Below are 21,457 nucleotides of genomic sequence, written 5' to 3'. Positions count from 1 at the left end.
GACACCAGTGGTGCAGCCAAGCTACACAAAAAGTTGAAGGAGGGGTGTGCTGGCTTAGAGCAGAGCAGCCATGATGCTGCTTCACCTCTTGACCTCTTCTGTGTAGACTTTTGGATTCTTTTTCCCACATTTTGCCGCTTATTGGCCCTTTGTGTTGTCACTAAAGTGTCTACTTAGATGACATGATATAATACATTTTAAGGGAACTAGGATGTTAACTCTGATTGACCAAGCATTTGAGACTGGTCCCACAAAAAGGCAGCAGCAGGAAGGTGTGATGGTGAGTGAGGTGCAGTCATTCAGGCCTTGATCAGTCAGTAAGAGAGAGAGACGGGGCTCTTCCTGAGGTGTGGCTGTGTTTTTAGCTATCTATGGACACTTTTCCATCTTCCCATTGTTCTTATTGTGTATGATGAATGTCCACACATTCAGTAATCAACTTTTGTCTCTTCTTCTTTCAGCTCTGCAGACCACTCAGCCTCCCAAGGTCCTTTATCCCCCAGAGAGACAAGACACAGTGATAGAAATCACACCTGGTAAGGAACAGCATACATTCTGTCGCTTTATTCTTGGTTTTAAGAACTGTGCCTTCTTTGTTGTGGTGTTTATTTGTGAGGAACATACCATTTGTATGCAGAGCTGACCACCATTATGGACTCATCACTGATCTTTGGAACAATGGTTTTTCACTATATGTGTTTAGCGTGACCTTCACACACTACACACACCTAACAACTGCTCCTGATGAGGGAGTGATTTGTGAAACCAAATGAATGCACCAAACTCTCACTCAAACTCTCATGAGTGACACTTTGCATCAATTTCTTATTTGCCAACCATTAACAACCATTAAAATGTAAAAAGAAAGAAGAAGAAGAGGTCAACAAACATGGACTTCGGTTTAATTTGTCGCCACTCTTTCACTCTGTGTTCGCCAATATTGTTTTGGTAATCCCATCTGATTTTCTGATGCTATCTCCTGTGTCCCACCCTCTCTTTTTCAGTGGCTGTTGGGAACACATGTTTGCAGTTGGGTCAGTAATCAGTCCAGATTAGACTCAGAAAATTGAAACGTTTGCTTATGTGTGACTGAGCTCAGGTCAGGTCTGTTCCCCTCACACACTTGCAGTTTCACATCTTCACCTCCTCGCCCACTAACAGATTTTTGTACCGAATACCCACACCGACTGTCTCCAACTAGTGCAGACTGGTGTATAATCTGGCAAAAAAATCTTGTGGTGTGTCCTTAGCTTTAGGTATGGTGAGGTCAATCCTGAAAAGATGCTTCATTTTGAATCACAGTCTGGTTTCCAAACCATGCTGCTGTCATTGTTCTGTAATAAACAGCTGACAGCCTTCCTTTCATTTATCTCTGGATGATAATGTGACAGTCTTTATATTTGCAGTGTTCCCAACACGCCTGACCTTTGCTTTACATAGTGTGCATAATGCATACGTATTGTCAGGGTCCTTGAACCGTGGAGGCCAGGAAGTTCAAACACTTGACCTTGCTGAAAACAGAAGATTCTACAGAACTACAGATTGCATTCAATGCCAGTGTTTTTAAACCTGTGCAAATAAAATGGAAAACGATCATTAGACTTAGGCAAAGATCACATTTAAAGTTAATAAGTAGGTGAGCACTAATTGCATCTCTGTGATGAGATGCAAACTCAGTCTTCCATATAATCCTCAGCTGCCCAACAGCCCGATCCATCACCTTGACTTACTTTCTGCCTCACTGCATAAAGGGCGACGTACTTCCTGCGTTGGTGCTGAAATTTGTCCATAAATCATGAGGTACTGAATTGTCAAACATCAACTTAACTCCTTGTGATGCACGCCAACTGCTGAGTTGACTAACTTCATTATTTTTCTTTTTTTGTGTGTGTGCTGGCAGTCGCTGTGGAATTACTTTATGTTCACAGGTTATCTGTCCATCCCTCACTCCAGCATGGCATCCTAACCCTCTCTATAGAAACAGCATAATCCTTGCTAGATACAGAAGGCTCAAACATGTCTGTCTTGTTGCTGCTTTTAAATGATCTACTAAATTTGAGTTTGGTGACACATGGTGTATTCAAGGACCATTTAAGTTTTGTGTAAGAAAGTCAGACACCAGTTTTGTATACAAGGACTCAGCGTTGTGGGTCAGACCCTTGAGAACTGGAGTATCTAAGCACTCTGGTGACCTCCTGCTCTCTGAGAGCGAGACACTCCTGAGCTTCTTTAGTTTCCTCCAGTCAGTAATTAACAGTAAGTTATGAGCACCTACATTCTCAGTCCAATTCATTCTGTGCTAAAACATTTGCAGAGCCCTTATACACAGGACCTGCAGCAGCACTGCCTTATCACTGATGAGACCTGGCAGACAGTGAAAACCATGACATTTTGAAATCTTTTCAGTCTGACTCATCTTCACTGGATGGTTTTCAGATTGAGAAGAAAGGTTGTTTGGATTTGCAACTTGTATCAATCTCAAAAAATGTCATTTTAGCGCTATTATGAAGGCAAGAGGAAACAAGGTGACCACAAGCCATACAACATGAAGATGACAGGAAATACTGTGTGAAGATTTTAACACTGAAAGGGCGTCATTAGGAACTGCTTGTGTAGTAAACAGTGTGTGTTGTGTTCTTATGGTAGCCCAATTGGCTGCCTTCCTTACCAGCTGTGTGTGTGTACACGTTCAAGCATGCATGCATGTGTGTGTGTGTCCTGCTGTTCAGCGGTCTCCCTGACAATGTTAGCACTGTAGGCAGAAATGTGTTTGGATGTGTGTTTGAGTTTGTGTGCTTCCATTAACTCCAGATTGATGCAGTAACAAATAAGCCCTAAGGCCTCAGTACACTGATTGCAGCAGGGACACCTTTTAATGGGCATCGCAATCTCTCTCCCACCACTCACACACAGCAACAAAGGGCCACACACTGTACACACACACACACACACACTGTGACCCTGCAGTACATTTTTAATTATCGTCTTGTTTTAACCTGGGGGGAGATTTACATCACATTTTTTTTTCTTCCTCCACTCTTCATCTTCTCTTCCACTTTTTTTCTTTTCTCATCCCTTTATTCTTTGTTTCACTGTCAGTAGCTTCACTTTTCCTTTTTTTTTTTTTTTTGTTTTGTTGAGATTTTTTCCCCCCTCCCTTCCAGACCACATTCCCCCTCGCTCTCCTCCACTTTTCTCATTATTCCATAAGGCTGTGGGTAATAAACACAATTCATTATGCTCTCTGTTATTATACTGATGTGGTCTACAGGCAATAAGCAGACAAAAAGAGCTCATAATTAAAGATTGATTCATGATATTAGTATTAAGAAAATTGAAAAAGTGAAACCAGCTAATGCTGCTTGATGAGCTCCTTGGTAAATTCACTGTTTGAAAGTCAGTGTGTTATGCACATGCGGTTAATGTTGAGTGTTCATCCTTTGTTATCAGTTAGAAATACATGAAAACAGTCAATTTAGTAGAGTAATGAGTTAACAATGAATCTGTTATTTTTCTTAGTGCGAGTCAGAAGAATGGAGCTGATGAATGTAAAAACGAGCAGTGTGTGCATGAACTAACACGTGAAATATTGTGATGTGACTTAATAAATTCAACACGGTTTCATTTACTTCATTGTAATTACTGGTAACGTAAAGTGTTCCTTCATTCATCACGTTATTAAGGGTCATCCCTTACCTTCAGTAATTTGTGCTACCACACCTAAATGTCAGTCAGTGAAGCTCGGCTGATAGTTTGACTGGTGAATGTTCCTGTCCTCTGTACATTTTTCTGCCCCCTTCTGTTATTTATGGGCAAATGTGGTGATAGTACACTATGTAAGAGTAACAACTATTGGCTAGGATGGTCTGAATCCAATATGTGGAAAAAAGTTCCAGTACCTCCATAGTTTATAGTACTATGTCCAAATCATTCTAATCCCAGGGAAGCTGGTTTCTCTGTCTTTTCAGTAGAAACACTACAAAGTAAATTTGTCTACAATATGAGCAGATTGTCAGCTGGTTGCTTGGCAACCACGATATCATGTTGAAGATGGTGAAATTCCTGTGAAAGTTGGTGCATACAAAGATCTCTTTAGCCTCCACTATGCTCTGCAGAGGTGATTTTGTTGTATATTAATAGTACTTTACTGCCAGCAGCTTCAGCAGTCTAACTCAAAAATCAATCAAATCTGGTGTCCAATTTAATTCATCCTGAAGTTTAAATTGTATTGGTGAAGTAGTTGGGGGGGGGGGGGCAGTACAGTATTTCCAAGAGTTTAAATCGAGGCAACTGGACAAGGATTGTTGGGTGAAAGGGTGACATGAGGTGAATATTACAGTCCCTGGAAATAGAACGTGTGTTTCTCTGGCTGCATTTCTATATGATCATAGGGGGACTCATCCTGATGGTAGCCAAATATAGCCACAGCATGACAGGAATGCCTTTCCTTGTAAGATGTTAATGTTATGAAGGATCTTCACCTAACCTCTTACCTGGGTTTTGATGTCTAACCTTAACCAGTCAACTCTGGGAAATATGTCTATATGTTCTGCTAGCATAAACATAACCCTGGGTCGTAGGTGTTTTATCCACCAAATATGGAGTTTTTGTGGGGACGTGTTATTTAATTGTGTTGTAGTTGAATCTTCTTTGTCCCATTTCAACAACACAATACAAAGTGTTAATCATATTAAATTCCTTTACAGGGAGCTATAAACAGAAATAGTGATTAGACCAGAACACTCATTTATGGACTGTAGGGTTAGGTCACTTACAAACTTGGACAATGTATCCATGATGCTTGATGTATATTTCAAGCCAGTAAAGTAAAAAAATACTAATAATTTGCAGTCTGAGTTTTGACTACATCCAAACAAGCCATGTTCACTGATACTTTGTAGGTGCCAGCGTGAGGTTGTCTGGTGAACGGCAGGGTGAGATAAGGATGCAAGCTTTCTGTCTTTTTCTTCTCTCTCCACCCTTGTCTCTCCTTCTCCGTCTGTCTCCGTCTTTTTCTTCCCCCATCGTATTTATCTCTCTACGTCTGTCTCCCTCTGTCCCCGCGAGGTGTCTGCCTCTATCTCACTTGTCTGTCTTCCCTCCACTGCTCCCTCTATCTCTAACTGTCCCTTTTGTCTTTCTCTTTCAGCTCATTCAGTCTTTCCATTCACAGGCTTTAAAATGGTGATGCGTCATGTCATTATTCCCTTTCAAACTGTCACAGAGAGATAACGTGCGGTGGGAGGAGGATAAAATGAATGCAAGAAAGGTCTTTATATTTCAGATTGTCATCCTTAAATTAAAAAAAAGAGTCCGGTTGTGCTTGCAGTTGTTAGTCATCCTCAACCATGTAATTCAAAGCAGAATAACACAGCACAATAGCTCCAAAGTGTCAAATTATCTGCAACAAACAGTGATTTATTCATTTATTTTTGTTGGCCAGTTAAGGGTGATGCAAGCCTTATCTCTGTAATAAAACCTGAGACCCGGTGCTTAGAAAGAAATGGAATTAAAGATGGATTAAGGGGAAAAAGGAAATAGCAGAAAGTAAAAAAAAGAAAAATATTAAGAATAGCAAAAAGAAGGACAGTAGGAAAAGATAAACAGAGCAAGACAAAGGAAGGGCAGGATGGTGGAAGGAGGAAATCAAAGATCAAAGAAAGAGGAAGAGGCAATAGAGGAAATAAGATGAGAAATTGGTGGACGGATAAGAAACTGGAAGACAGATAGAAACTGGAAGAAAGAAACAGACAAGCCAAAAAGGTGGACGACAGAAACTCTGGGACAGGGTCGCCCAAATACTTTCAGGCTCCAAAATGAATCCAGATGGAGGGCAGTGGACCAAGAGTAAGCACTTAAAAATAAAAGATTGTTTCATAGTAACACATACCTGCAAGAGACAAACCACTGTCTTATTTTGTTACCTCCATAATAATAAGCTGATTTAAAGCCATTGGCATGTCAAAAAATGTCTAAATAAAATGTGTGTAAAAAATAATCAAATGCCAAATAACTGCAGAAAAAGCATTAACTTTTCTAATAAAGGCCCTATGGGCCACATCTGGTAACTAACTAGATAATTGTTGTCATTTCAGACAAACTGCAAACAAAAAGCAGCCCCCAAATATAGCTGGTAAGCATTAACTATAGCTGTTCCTGACCAGTTCTGTGGGTTTGTCATGAGCGTGTTGTATTAACGTTCACATGAGGCCCCTGCTCCTCAGCATAGTGGGAAAATAACAAGACATTTATCTGCTAATATGTGAAAGTTCCTGTTAGCTAGGTTAGTACCAGGGCTATTTTGGCACCTCATCTGGCAAAATGTGAACAAATGACATAAGTGAGCACAGTCTTACATCACAAGCCAAAAACGAACCCTCTCACTTTACATGTTGTCAGCAATGCAGATGTGTTTAGCCTAATTAGCCCATGAAATGCTTCACACAGCCTTGAATGCATGTTGTGTTCTGTTCATGGAACACAAAGCCTGTGGTGCAGAAAGCTGATACAAAAGTATGATTGCTGCAGAGAGAGGAGAAAACAGTAAGGCAGCATTAAAAAAGAAGAGAAGAAACGGTGAGGACAGCGAGGGGTTGATGGGGAGAAGGAAAGACCAAACAGAGAAGGACTGATTTAGGAAAATGAGTTGTGAGGAAGGAAGGACACTCAAGGACTTAGGGACACAAACCACACACACACACACACATCTGCCAATAAGAGTATTATATCTAGCAGTACCTCAGTAGCCGCTTCATCATTGTCAGCGCACATACACGTCCTTCCCGTCTTCATCAATCTCTTCATTCATTTCCAACACACACACACACACACACGAGGCACAGAATATCAGATTACACAACATAGTACAAGGTGTTTAGCCTTTCCATCAGTGTCATAATGTGCAAACACACACGTACACACAGAGAAACACACAACAGGCTGCTGACAGACAAGACAGGAAATTGAGGGAAAATAAAAGTTGTGAGGAAGGAACAGGACCATCAAAGGGATTGAGAAAATAATTGCAGGTGAAAGGATCGTCAACATGTGATGAAAGCATGATAAAGAATGGGTTTTGTTCCTTCTTTTGCTCCTGTTTTCATTCATCAAATGGGGGGAGGCTCATGAATATGGTAATCAGACTTTGTTGGCAACCTTGATAGAGAAGGAGGAGGACTGCTGGAGAAAAAAGACTGTGTGTGTGTGTGTGTGATGGAGGTCAGGCGGTCGCCTAAACACCTGTTCCGCTACATTCTCGCAGGCAAAAATAGCACCTGCTTGAAAAAGTGGGTGTTTGGAGTTGTGAGCTGCAAGGGTTAAAGCGTCTGCAAGGAGGTCAGGAAGATATTAGCAGGGAAATTGAACCATTCGTCCTGGTGCCCTAAGTCAAGTACTGGCTAAAGCCTGTGTGTATGTGTGTGTGTGTGAAAAGCTTTCAGTGTTACCTATTTTTTTTTCTTCTTTGGGACAAACATGCAAAAAGGTCTGTACTAGCATATACTATGAATAGAATTACTTTATTTTTTAGGCATGTAGTACATGAAGTCGCTTATTAAAAACAATAAATATACACATTCATATACACACACACATTTATGACAGTTATAAGTAAATGTGACCCCTCAGACGTCACTTTAAATTATTTCCGTTTTGTGTCATTAGGGACAAAAATGTCCAAAAAACTGCTATAAAAACTTAACGGATTCATATTTTTTCTGCATAAATATGTCAAACACCTACAGCCCTGCTCAAAACTACCAAACATTAAATCATTGTGAGGAATTTAACTCTTTAAATGCAGTTAGATTACTTGATGTCGCAGTAATTTTTTATAAAGAAAACGCCAAAAATTTGTTATTTTCCATAAAACAAATGTTGGGTGGCTGAGGCATTATTTTTAAATGTGTCATGGATATGTCAAAGATTAGTCAAAATATTTTGATGCATTATTAGTTTTTCTGTAGCAGCAGTTTTAAATGGTATTTTCCACTTAGGTCCCTTTAACTCCAATTATAATTTAATATCATAGCTATAACAAAATATATAAACATGCATTTCTTGATGTAAGGGTTTCATTTTTTGAAAAAAAATTGCTAAATTTGACATTTTCTACTGTTCACCACTGAAATCAGCCATTTGCTTATTCTTATTTTATTTTTAATAAAAATAAGAATATTTTTATTAAAAATACTTATTTTATTTTTAATAAAAATAAGAATAAGCCAATGCATAAAATGTAATTATTAATGTAATATAAACTAATGTATAATTATTAAACCAGCAAACCTTTAATTTATTCACCACAAGGGGCAGTCTAAATACAACTGGGATTTTGAGGCTTTCACCACCTAACTTCTGGTTAATCCAAAACAGGCAAAGAGGGGGGCAGGTGGTCATGAAAGCAGGAGGTTTACAGTTAGAATGGTCATCCACCTGTCGCTGAAAGCTGTCACACCCTTAATTGAATTTAATATGATTCAAATTAGTCTGGACATTTTAATATGGAGGACTCTGGTGATTTGATTCACTTCAGTTGGCAACATTTTGACAATTTTATTGAGGCACCAGTAAGATGCTAAAAACATGTAGATGAAATATGTGTGTGAGACTGGAGAAACAATGAGGAAGTCTGCCCTTCTTATGTTGTCAGCCTCAGCAGAAAGGTTCTGTGTTAAAAACCTCCATGTGGCTGTGGACTTGTGTGTGCTATACTTGTGAACTGTAAGGTATTTGATATTCAAGAGATGTGCAGATTTTTAGTTGAGTTGTCTATCTTAGTTTGTGTTGACATGTGGAGTCAGCCAGAGATTATGTTTGAAAGCAGCCACCTGATGTTGTTTCACAGGATTCAAGGCTGACCTGAGACAGGAGACACTTTCTGACACACTGATTGATTGAAAAACAAGTGTAGTGGTTATTCCCACCGTTACACAAAGAGGCAGAGGTGTGTCATTAACTGCAGTTAATTATTGTATAATATCCTGCCTGGAGGCTGTAAACATTCATCACAACAACATTCATTTGTATCAAACCATGAGGGGATACTTTCAAGTTGTCTCTTTCAAGTCAGTTTATTGAGTTACATGACTATCATTTAAAGCCCGTAGGCTGCAAATGATCTCAAAACAACATGACGTGATGATATGTGTGTGTGTGTGTCATGAACCTGAAAGTTGCTTAGTTTTGTAGTTTTTGCTGTTGAGTCCTTTACTCCAATGTCAGGAGACACAAACATTACTTTACCCGTGGAAGCAGATCAGAAGCTTCTTCCTGCCTGAGTTTCCATCACTGTCTAGTTATTTCTCCGGCTGTATTTCCCTCTCTGTCCTGTTCAAACTCTCACTCTCTCTGTGGGATGAGGATCCTGTGGAGCCAGAAATGGATTTTTATTAGGTAGAAATCCCCTTTGAAAATCTACCTAACTAGACCACTAAATGTGTGATTGAAGCTGAAAGGATTAAGGACTTCAGAGTGAGTGCGGCAGGACTTCCACCATGCAGTGTGTACAGTAGGCTTACTCGAATTCCATATGGTATGTGATCATCAACATTTTCTCTCCTTTAACTTGGGTCCTATATTTACAGTAATTAAATTACAACGATGAAACCACAGTGGATGTAGGGTGACAAAAAAACATCTTTCAGAAATGTGATGGCGAAGTCGATCTGTTAGACAGACACACTTTTAATTATAGCAGCAGCGCTTAGTAACAGCTGGCAGAGGAAGCTTCTTTTGACCTTTGCAGCCTACAGAGACCACACCTGCAGCCCCCAAAGTCACAGAAAATCCTCACTTTATTAGTGAGGCAACCGTCATCCACTTCTAAGTCTGTAGAATTAGACATGAATGTCTCTCTCTAAACTTACTGTTGTGCTGTCCACTGATCGGCTGTTACAGTTTTAACTAGGGCTACATTATGTAGGTTTTGCTTTAGCAGCTTACACAGTACTCCCTTCCTCCCTAATGTGTTGGCTCTACAGACAGTTAAAAAATGAACATCTAGCCCTGAACTGAAGCGTTTTACCTGCCCTGCAGCCAACGCAGGAAAAACAAAGCAATAAAACATATTATAGTAGTTATTTATTCATATAATCCTCTGATAATCCTTTATATCCACAGAGTTTCAGACTTGTCTTGTTGTGGCTACAGTCCTCCAGCTATAAGGATCATGAAGGAGCACAAACTCAGATTATTTATTTATACATATAGGAAAAGCACTCAGATTTAAATGTCTTCTGTCCTTATGTCTGACTCCTTCCAGCGTACATGAGTCTATGGCTGCACTCAGTTTGTGTGTGTGTGTGCGCTCTTGTTCTCAAAGGGCAGCAGCGTTTTCTCATCACTCTCAACATTTTCACACCTTTAACAGTTGTGGGAGCAGCAGCAGGAGGAATGAAGTAAAGGCATCTTAAGTGGAATACTTTGTTTCTGTCACTTTTAGATGTGTAATAGAGGTTAAGAGGTCTCTTACACTCACTCTCCTGCTAAAATAGCCAACACTGTTCATCTGGCTTTAAAAGGGTTTGATGACCTCAGGGTAGTGATAGGCAACAACTTTTTGCACAACTTTAAAGGGCAATAATGCAGTAACTTTTACTTCTATAATCAAAACTTTATCGTCATAGTAACGGTTATAATCCTGGCTGGATTTGGCATAAAAAAATAACTGGTTAAGGTTCGGGGTTATGTAAAGATCATCACACAAAACACTCAACACAATTTATAAGGAAAAACATTGTTTCTCTTGCATTACCAAACATTCTCACTTCAACCAGGAAACAATTATTTCCATCATGACTGCTGACTTCTTAAAGCTGAATCATGTTTCTCCAGGCAGTGCCTTGGTGAACACACTCCCCACAATGTTGGTCAGTGACATTTATGTGCTTGTTATTTTTGTATGTACAGTGTTTGTGCAGAATGTTGTTGTTGTTGTTGTTGTTGTTGTTTCACACTGGTGACAGCCATGGCTGGTGGCATTTCTGTCTGTTTTTAGTACAGATGTCCTGTTCAATGTGGACTCTCTAAAAACTTGATGATTGTTATGAAATTCTTTTCATATTTTAAATGTCTTAATGTATGTGTGTGCATGTATTTATATGCCTGCATTATGTAACCCTTCACTCCCCTCTGACCTGTCTACCTCCCTTTTTCCTACCACATATAAACCTGATCCTGCTCCAGCTTACTTCCTGGAAGTTTTTCCCAATTCTGATTCTAAATGATGTTGTATAAATAGAATTAAATAAATACAGCCTGGCAGGCTATAACTGAATTTAGATAAATGCTATGAGCCATGCCTATTACCAAGCTAAAATACCAAGGTCTATCTGCACCTGCCTAGCTGAGAATGATAGCAGCAGCCTGAAAGCATATACAAAATTAAAACTGTCCAGTCATTTAAAGGCCTGAAGCTCTTTAAACCACAGATGACTCAAACAATTTAGGATGCAAATTACATTCTCCATGCAATCCTTTTTTTAGTTGACTTTGTTAACCACTGGCATTAAGCCGAAGAAGTAGAGCATCCTTGGATGATTTGGACCCCTTGGGTAACAGCTGTCAGTCAGCTGTCACCTTGCCACCCAGTTCTGTCATGAAACCCCTCCCAACACACACAGAGTACTACCGCTGAGACCAAAACTATTAGCACTCCTAACCCCATGTGGACTTTCTCTCCTGTATCACCTGTATTCTTATCCTGATTTTTCTTTCTTCATTCAGCTCACAGCCGACCACCCAGAGGGCTAAAACATCTGCACATTCCTATTATCATTTTTATTCATCTTCTGGTCTTTATTTCTTGTGATTAACTGTTTGAACCGCAAGCTTACAAAGCCTTTAGTGAGGCCAGCAGCCCAAACTCTACCTGACTGCATCGGCACCCTCTTACTTTACTACAATGACTACTGCTTCTTGATAGAAATCCTCAGTTGCTTTTTTTACTCTACTCCACTCGTCTTAATTATGTCTTGTTGTTGAGGTTGGTTGAAATTATTGGTAAATGACAGCTGCTTATAATAATAATAAGTATTATTACCATTCATCACCAAATGAGGCCACTCACAGTGTCAAACTCATGGATGATTTGTTGCTAGTTATCCACACAGCTGTTTAGCATCTTTCTGCAACTTGACCTTTTTTTGTTTCAATTACTAGCTGTTTCCAGTGACATTAACCCTCTGATACAGTAACGGTCAGCAAAGCTAAAACAATAGCTTGTTATGAATTTATTAGCTAAAAGTCAAAAAATAGAGCTCAAGGCAGCTTGTTGATGTAGCTCAGAGTTAATCACTTTGTGCAGAACAAGCTATAGGAGTACTTTGTTTGTTTTGTACAGCTTATTTTGCCACCTCTTAGCAATACAAACAAAAGAAGGAATTAATTACTCCCATAACTTGCAGGGTTTGCTGTAATTTTAGGGTGCTGCACAGCATGTTGTCTGTGCATTTGGCTCATAGCACAAGTATATTTTTTTGTGTACATCACTGTTTGTCTGTGCAGAATGAGAACCAATGACCTCCTTAATTATAATTATTATAGCAGGCATTTTAAAGTAATGTACTGCTAAAACAATACAGCAGATTTCCCTAATAAGTGAGGCCCAGTGGCAGATTTTTTGTGTGTTGGACCTTTCAGCTATAGCTTCAGATGGTTACAGTGATCACAGTAACACGTTAAAATCAACATGCGTATAAATAGCCATGTTAAAGAGCTCCCTGGAAAACGTGAGAGACTGTATCAGCTCTGAATCTGTCGGCGATGTCGGAATTTAAAACACGCCCCTCGTGACTGGTCATTTAATTAACCTTGTCAAGCATATCTGCTGTAATCTCCTATCTAATTTCATCTGTTAATTTAAAACAGTTCTTAACGAGGCCAACCCCCCAGCCAATCAAATGTCAGGCAGAAATGCATAAAGGACTTGGTTAATTAGAGCTGTCAGAAAGACAGGCAAACACGGACAAAGACGGAGGTTTGGGTTTCCCTTTATTACTTTCCTCGGAGAGTTATTAATTCTGTGGGAATCACCTCAGGTGCTGTGACTGTGAGTGTGCGAGAGCGTGAGTGTTTGTGCGTATGAATCCGAAAGACTATGAAGAGATAAAAATCAGATATGAAAATATTTACTTTACTCAGACAATCTTTTCCAACTTTGTGGCAGCTTCGTTTCCTGTTAGACAGGAAATTGGGTTTTTGCATTTCCAGGAGTGACTCTCCATCTCATGTTTATGAAGTAACATTCAGTCTGTCTGGTAGGATTGTAACATCAAATTATATTGAAACTATATTCGGCTGTCTGAGAATTTCATATCACTGTAAATGTGTAAATATCAGTGGGAAAAAAAAACAACATTTACTGCGAGGTTATTAAACAGTTCCAGTAACTTTTGAAGCTTTATATTCATTTTCTTCTTCGAATTTAATCCATTTAACGTAGTTCACATATTAAATCACAATGACAATTTAGACAGACTGTGTTGGTATTGGACAGCTGCCATATTAAACAGGACAGTCAAACTGTGTGTGTGTGTGTCCATGTCTATGAATATTTCAGTGCGTAAAAAGGAATTAACAGGCTCAAGTCCCATCAGAACCAGGCTGTTAAAAGACACACTATAGAGAGTTACTGATGTACGGCTGTCTGTGGTTTGAGGGTTCTAAAAATGTGCGGTTGGCAGATTCAAAGCCACATGATTCTGGCGTCTGCACTGTGATACAATCTGGTGAGGATACATTATGATGTTAATTACACAGAGTGATTATATGGTAAACCACAGCCCATGTTGTATCAGGTCAGTGCTGTAAAGTTCCCACCTTTATGTGGCTTCTAACATAATAATGCATTTGGATGTAGTAAATTGTACTAAATCTAAAGCTTTTAAAAGCTTTTAAAACATGCCAGTACCAATGAATTTGACATTATTTTAGGACTGCACAGGTACAGTGTGGGCTATCCATCAAGAGTCCTCAATGACAACGTCATGTCCACCTGGGTCCCCATCAAGAAGACAAATGTACGCCAATCAGCTGTAATATTATCAATGTTAGGCACGTTACAATAAAAAACTACTTATAGTTACTAGTTACTTCTTCCAAAAAGTAACTGAATTAGTAACTGAGTTACAACACTATAAAAGTTACTAATTATTAGGGAAAGTATTGGGTTACTCTTATGGCAAATGTTCATATTTAAAAAAAAATAAATATTATGGTGGAACAATAAAACAATGGATGTTTTAGGACTTAGGAAAACGGCAGCGTGTTTTCCACCACATACCTGACCATCAGCCTGTCCTGTCCTGTCTGTCCCACATCCAGCTTGATCTGCTTGGATGTGGCGGCTCCGTCTGCTTTGTTAGCAGAGTTATCGCCTGGGTTTTGGCTGCCATCAACCATGTCTAATTTGTGGCAGCTTGTGACGATGAGAGGTGCTTCATGAGATCTGAATATCTTGTAACCGACGTGGAAACACACATTCTTGGACATAATGCACATGTCACATATATTCTTGTTTTTTTTTAACTCAACAAGGGACTTAACTTCTTCTTCGTTGGTGTGTGACTGTGTATGTGTGTGTCTGATCGCCCCACTCTGCCTCTGATTGGTTTATTATGAAATTGTCCTCTACCTTAGCCAGTCATATAGAGGTTTTTTCGCCCTCCCTCTCATCAAAAAAAAATCTTTGCAGCTCCCACACAGCTTGCATGGATGAGATCAGTGATGAACAGTTTGGCTGCAATTTATTGTTTTTATTGTAACGTTGGAAACAGTAATTTGTATGATTACTCATTACTGAAAAAACTAACGCTGTTAGTAACAACAGTGTTTATAACTCTGTTATTCCCATTGCTTAACATTGAGAGTCTTGTCAGGTGCAGTGAATAGCACCCCCTTGTTACCATGGCACCTGTCAGTGGGCGGGACATACTGGGCAGCAGGTGAACATTTTGTCCCCAACGTCGGTGTGTTAGGAGCAGGAGAACTTCAGCGACTTTGACAGGGGGCCAAAATGTGACGGTTACATGACTGTAATAAGCATCTACTCAGAAAAACAGTGACAGGGTCACGGACTGCCAAGTATTACTGATACACATGGAGACTGAATGCAGGTCCTAGAGGTCTAATGTGACAGATTAACTGCTGAAACCTGAATGCACAGTGCAGTCAGAGCAGAGCCGGTGGTTGTAATGTTATGGCTCATCAGGGTATGCACAGATCTCTTGCTATATTGGTGAGGTAAATATTTCTCCCATTATAATCTCCTGTTATATACCTCAGGTATATAGCTTTGTCAAATACCCAGTCTTTTGTTATAATAGTTGATTATTCAGCTTGTTAGACAATAGACAGGCTCCTGGCTCCTTGCAGAGAGATGATTAAAAAGTCTCTAACTGTAGGGCTGCAGTCATGAGTTGATGAGGTTAGCTTAGTTTAGCATAACAACTGGAAGCGGAGGCTGAATGGAGAGCAGATTATTCCTAATTTTACAATAAACTGCAGCAGCTCCTCATTCTGAAAAAAATAAACAAAGATCAGGGCATTTGACTTTTCAGTTGTTTGCCTTTAATGTGAATTCACAATTTACCAACATAAAGTGAGCATAGCAGTAGACGTTGGTATGAATGATAAAGGGATGTAAAGAGACGTGCAACATGGAAACAATAATAACTATAGGCAACTAATCATTAAAGAAAAATTCTGTAGCAGTACACAGTTTCAGTAAATATGAAAAGGAATTGTTTGTTGGAGACAGGATGTCTGTAAATAGACTAAATGAAAGCATGAACAGCCTCCCAGGTTACAGCTGAGCTGCCCACTTACTGACACGTGGCTCTGTGTGTGTGTGTGTGTATGGCCTGAGAGTCTGAAGGTACATGTCTGTATTCCAGTATTTTGGCCTCAGTGTGTATGTGTGTGTGTGCATGTGCATGCACGTGTATGAAGCACCATCTGGGTTGCCATGTGCAGCTGCGTTCCCTTAGAGCCCAAGACCCAAAACTCAGCTGTTACCAAGACAACCCCCACACCCAATACCTGGTCCACAGACACACACACACACACACACCGCATTCAAAATCACCGAAAGGCCTTACTCTGTTTCTACTTTTAAGTGAACAGATGGACAGAGATGTATCATTTCTGATGATGAATGTGTGTGTGTGTGTGTGTGTGTGTGTGTGTGTGTGTGAGATGGATGGTCTATGTATCAGCTTCAGAAGACATTCTCTTTTGCTCAAGTGTGTATGATGTGTGTATTGTGAAGATGATGTTATTGTCTGTTTAAATATATATTTGATCAGTCTCCATTTTGACACATTTTATGGTAGTTTGAAGCTCCTTTTTGAGAACATTTCAATCAGGTTTGTGTTATCACCTGAGGCATTGTAGCCAGAGGGAGTTAGCTTCTTACTGCGTGCTGTGATTCAGCAACAAGGCTTTGTTTACAGGATTTGAGCTTCTTTCTTTTCTCTTTCGAATTGATACTCATGTGACAGCATAACACCCCCCAATCTTAAATATCTTATTAAAGTGGTCTTGTTTTGAGAGAAGGAAGAGATCAGATGAAGAGGGGAAAAAGTCTGCAAAATATAAATGATGAGACAAGGGTGTTTTACATTCAACAAAGTCTGTGTTTCACTTAAATTCATTTACATTTTGTTACATTAGAGACTGAGCAATCTTTTACTGCATTCTGTCATGGGTTATAAGCGTGGCATCGTTTTTGAATGATGCTGGTGTATTTAGAACATACATGCACTCTGACCAGCAGGGGAGGCTGCAGTCTCTTCAGCACCCACTGTACTAATGGGCTTTATCCATATACGATATTATCCTGTAGAGACAAGTGCTTCTATTATTCTATTATTTTTTGAGGTAAAAAACTACACATGTAGCCCAGAGCTCCACCCACTTTACAGCTCCATACTTGGTTATACCATTGAATAATTTCAGGTTATGTTGTGTGCTGTGGCTCAGAGAATTAAGAATGACCTGTTCATAACTAATTTTGCATGTCGAACAAATACACGTAACTATCTGATAATTATGTTCCTCATCTCAGACCAGACTATTCACCATCTCCCAAATGTAGTCATCCTCTGGAGATCTCAACCTCTAGGATGAGAACCTCTGATATATGACAAGAGTTTGGGTGGCCCTACATTAAAGCCTTTGTACACTCCTGCTGCAGAGAATCTGTCTAGACATATCAGTGCTCCTAGAGTTTTCTTTTAAAGCCATGTGTAGTATTTGTAGAATGTTTTAACTCTGCAGCAGAAAGGCAACATTTTAAGTGAAAAGGATCAGTGCGTTGGTTAAGTCAGTGGCACTGGAGCATGCTGCTGCCAGAATTAAACAATGTGCAAGAAAGCCTCGTCTGACTCTGGCTAGCTGTCAAATGTGGCTAGGCTCTTTGCTGCAGCATGAGATGAAGCCGAAAACAGCAGCACGCAAGAGGTGGATAGAGAGAGGAGAAGACTAAATATAAGCCGGGATGCTTGCTTGTTATATCATGCATGATGCTCAATGTTTCAACTTGCAATATGTTTCCAGACTCCTCTGTAGTTATTTGTGCAAAAGGATGCAACAGATAAACAGAGAGGTTTATCTTCTCTTAAAGAGAGGTGGACACTGTAGTTATGTGTTTGTGTGGCTGAGGCGCTCTCTCCAGACACTTTGAGCTCTGTGTTTCTCAGTCGGCCTCTAAATTCACTGGATATCTCTGCTAAGGACATGGTGTGTCATTCACCACCCTGGGCTTATTTTATATAATTTTACAGTTGTCCCTTTTGGCCATCTTTTAGCCCTCAAAGCCTACTGTAGAAAGAAGCACTAAATTAATCAGTGCATTAAAATCTCTCTATAATTTCCTCAGACGTGCTAATTGAAACTTCCATCTGCACCGAAACGGCTCCACGGCTCCCCTGGCACCTGTCATTTTCCAGAGGAAGGGGACAATTCAGTTTCACAACCTTTATTTAACGTTAATCTTGCTATTAAGTAGGCCAAGGTTTAATGAAGGGGCTGAATCACAGATGACATGAAATATAAAAATACATGACAGTCCAAGTCTGTAATTCTGGATCCATTAGCTCAGGTGCCTTTTTTCATACATACTTGTCAAGAACACTAATGCAGGATTGTGTGTGTGTGTGTGGTTGTACAAAGCTGGTTTTCAATGATTCATTTCCCTCATTAAGGGTTGTCCTACTTCTCTCCTACAATCCTTCACCTGACCGTTATCTGCTCTTTTCTCATTTCCTTTCCAAGTCCAAATTGTTTGTTTTGTCATTAATTTTAGTCATTTATTTTCTCCGTTTCTATTTTAATTCTAACAGACATTTGATTATTCTACCTGTTACATTTGAAAACGTATATTTAGGTCAGTAAAGCAGCAGGATTTACAAGTTGGATACATTTTTGCCCTCACACATACAGAAAGCTGACACTTCAGTGACAGATGTGTGTCTGCGGGTGAAATGTTTCTATACAGACAGGGACAACAGGACAGAGGGAGGGTGAGAAAAAGAAAAGACTGAGGAGGCACAGAGGGTGGAAAAATAGCAAAGAGCAAAAAAAAATCCTGACACGCAGAGAGATAAAGGCACGGAGACATGCAGAGGTGAGAGAGAATCTATTTCAGTGATGAGGAGAGAAAACAGGAAGGGAACAGGAAACCCCAAAGACTGACAAGTGAAACAGACTAATGATGTGTATAGTATGTATAGAGGAAGAAGCAAAGAGGACTGAATAGCTATGAATTTACCGCCTCCCTGTGTCCCTCCCTCTCACTAATATGAAACATCACTGTCATCACAAATCAGCTCCTCCTGAGCATACGTCAGGACAGGTCGGACTTACATTGTTGATTTGTGTATTAGATGAGTGTCCACCATCACAAAGATGATGCCAAAGTTTTCACTTTCATATCCAATATATGATATTAGTAGCATTCAAGGTCCCAAAAGCCCACTACAGACTCTGTGATAACAGGTGAGGTGGAGTTCTGCTCTTTAAACCAGGGCACCTGTTTGATTCTTATCAAGTGCTGCCATAGGGTTTCAGTTACTATGGTTACAACTGTTTTCTTCTCCTTCTACAGTATAATTCACAGCCTGAAAAGAAGTGACCAACATGGTCTATGTTTGGCACTAAATGACTTTCAGTGAAGTCTTTTAGACTACTGAAATGCTACCTTTAGGTTTCATATGTGACGCTTTCAACCCCAATCATGTGACTAATTCAGTACAAGCCCAAGTTAGTACATGAATCTTTTATTTATTCTGTGTTCACCTGCTAACTTGTCCTGCTGTTTGGAGCTGAACAAAGAGCGTTCCAAATCTGTACTCTAGTGAGTGAACCAAAACAGAGCTAAAAAGGCACTAAATGCTCCACAGAGTCCTGTACTACCTCTGAGGATGTTAATGGAACAAAGATTTATTTAGATTTGTAGGTTGTTTTATAATTTTGATAACAAATTAAATGTATAAACCAGCAGTAAGATTTTTCTTGCAGTGAGAATATAGTATGAACCTGTAAAACAGGAAAGGACCTCAAAACACAAGGCAGGAGGAAACAGATGTTGGTGTCTTATAACCAGCAGTTCTTCATGCTTGGATAGCGGCTTTAAAAAAATGAACCAAGGGCACACCACAGTCTGGACTGATGCTCAGATTCAGCTGCTTCTTTATGTACATCTCAGAGAGGCTACACTGAGGAGCACCGACAAGCCTGCCAGTCTGAAGTAAAGTTGCAAAGAGCGGATAACAGTCATGTGACGGTTGTTTGCAAACTCACATGTGATTAGGCAGAATGACTTCCTCCTTCGTGTGACACGCCAAAAGAAACGGCGTCTAGGTGTGATCACGCTCAGCAGCAGTGCGAAGCAATACACCGGGCTTGGGAAAATTCCCATCAATCATTTGCACAATGTCTTTCTTCGATGCTAATGACAAGTACCAGCCGCCTTCTTACAGGCGCCCTGCTGCTGCAGCCACAAATAGAGATGATGACTTGACTTGGCTATATGAAATGCAGACAGGGATTTCTTGGGCTTGTATATCTGATTGCATGGTACACGTACACACACAGACACACACACACACACACACTCACATGCACTCATGCACACTCATGCCACACAAGTGCAAACAAAGTTGATGATTTTAATCACCATAACATGCTGAGAACACAAACACACCCTCAGGGTGCTAATCAATTACTGCAGAGCTCATACTGTACACACACAAATGCACACACACGCAATCAAGCTTAACCAATTTCAAATCTGCACCCTGTGTGTGTGTGTGTGTGTGTGTTGAAAGCTGACTGCCTTACCTCAAAAGCAAACACAAAAAGTGACCACTACTACTTTTGGGTTGTTTGAAATTATAATTGGACAGAAGTCAAAGCTCCTCTTCCCTCTCCTCCATCATTTAAAACAGGTGATACAATGACACCAAACATAACGCACTCCTCAGACATTTTCTGATGATGTTTCCTCATATTCATTGAACCTTTAGGAAGCAGAGGAAAGATTTCTTTATAAAAATGAATATCAGTCACGACCTCACACAAGGCTAAGGACACAAGAAGCACCTGTGTCTCTTGCTCACTACATAAAAGTCAAATGTATAAAAAGCAACATGTTGTTGTCAACCTTTGCTTCAAGAGCTCTGTCTGTCCACAACATGTATATACCCCTGATCGGTAGCATTCGGTATTGGTTCTTGAGTGTGTTGATAGAGCTATCATTATGATAATACTGAGGTCTATCATAATTATCTGCTAATTGACTGCCTAACGAGGTAGCGCTCATTAGAATGCTCATTAATACTCCATCATCACCAGTGATAGCTGTAATCACACAGAGGTGGATGTTTCAAGGTCTTACACAACTGTGTGTGAGAGCCTGCGTGGATACTGTCAGCACATACAGTGTATGTGTGCCAGAATTAAATAACCTACTGTACAACCCACTTTAGTCTATTTTATTTACTCTAGAGACAACAGTTCATTACACAGAGCCTGCACTGACTTGAACATGCATGAGATTAAACCCACTGGCTCCTGAAACTGGCTGAATAGCACATAGTGTTCCCATGATTTCCAAAGAAATGTGTAACCATGGAGGAGACTGTAGTCCAACAAGAGACAGGATAACAATAGAGACAGTGCAGACACCCGGGCTCAGTGGTCCCTTTTTTCTGGAATGCAAAGAGAGAGCTGCCAAAGAATGGTCACACTCTTCGAGGGACCTGCTAGAGTGGTCTTTGAGGCAGATTAAGAAGCTGACAACAAGGTTGTACTTTCACAAGGACAGTCCTCCAGCCCACAGGTCCAGGTCCACAGTGGTGGACGTCCAGAAGATTAGATTTGTAGGGAGACCAGGGCTTTTTTTACAGTGGTATATATCTTAAAGTTAGTGCATCAGATTGTTAAATAAATACTTACC

At 40.0% G+C, this 21,457-nt stretch overlaps 1 protein-coding gene across 1 annotated transcript in view; it reads left to right on the top strand.

Annotated features, from left to right (window-relative positions):
- il1rapl2 (interleukin 1 receptor accessory protein-like 2) overlaps positions 1–21,457 on the top strand; it is a 155,130-nt gene that overhangs the window by 109,448 nt on the left and 24,225 nt on the right. Inside the window, exon 6 of the mRNA XM_028416914.1 lies at positions 462–536. Within this exon, the coding sequence (XP_028272715.1) occupies positions 462–536 (75 nt within the window). The remainder of the gene's footprint in view (positions 1–461; positions 537–21,457) is intronic.

Source organism: Parambassis ranga, chromosome 10, assembly GCF_900634625.1.
Source record: "Parambassis ranga chromosome 10, fParRan2.1, whole genome shotgun sequence".
Lineage (NCBI taxonomy): Eukaryota > Metazoa > Chordata > Actinopteri > Ambassidae > Parambassis > Parambassis ranga.
This window is presented reverse-complemented; position numbering and strand designations above follow the sequence as displayed.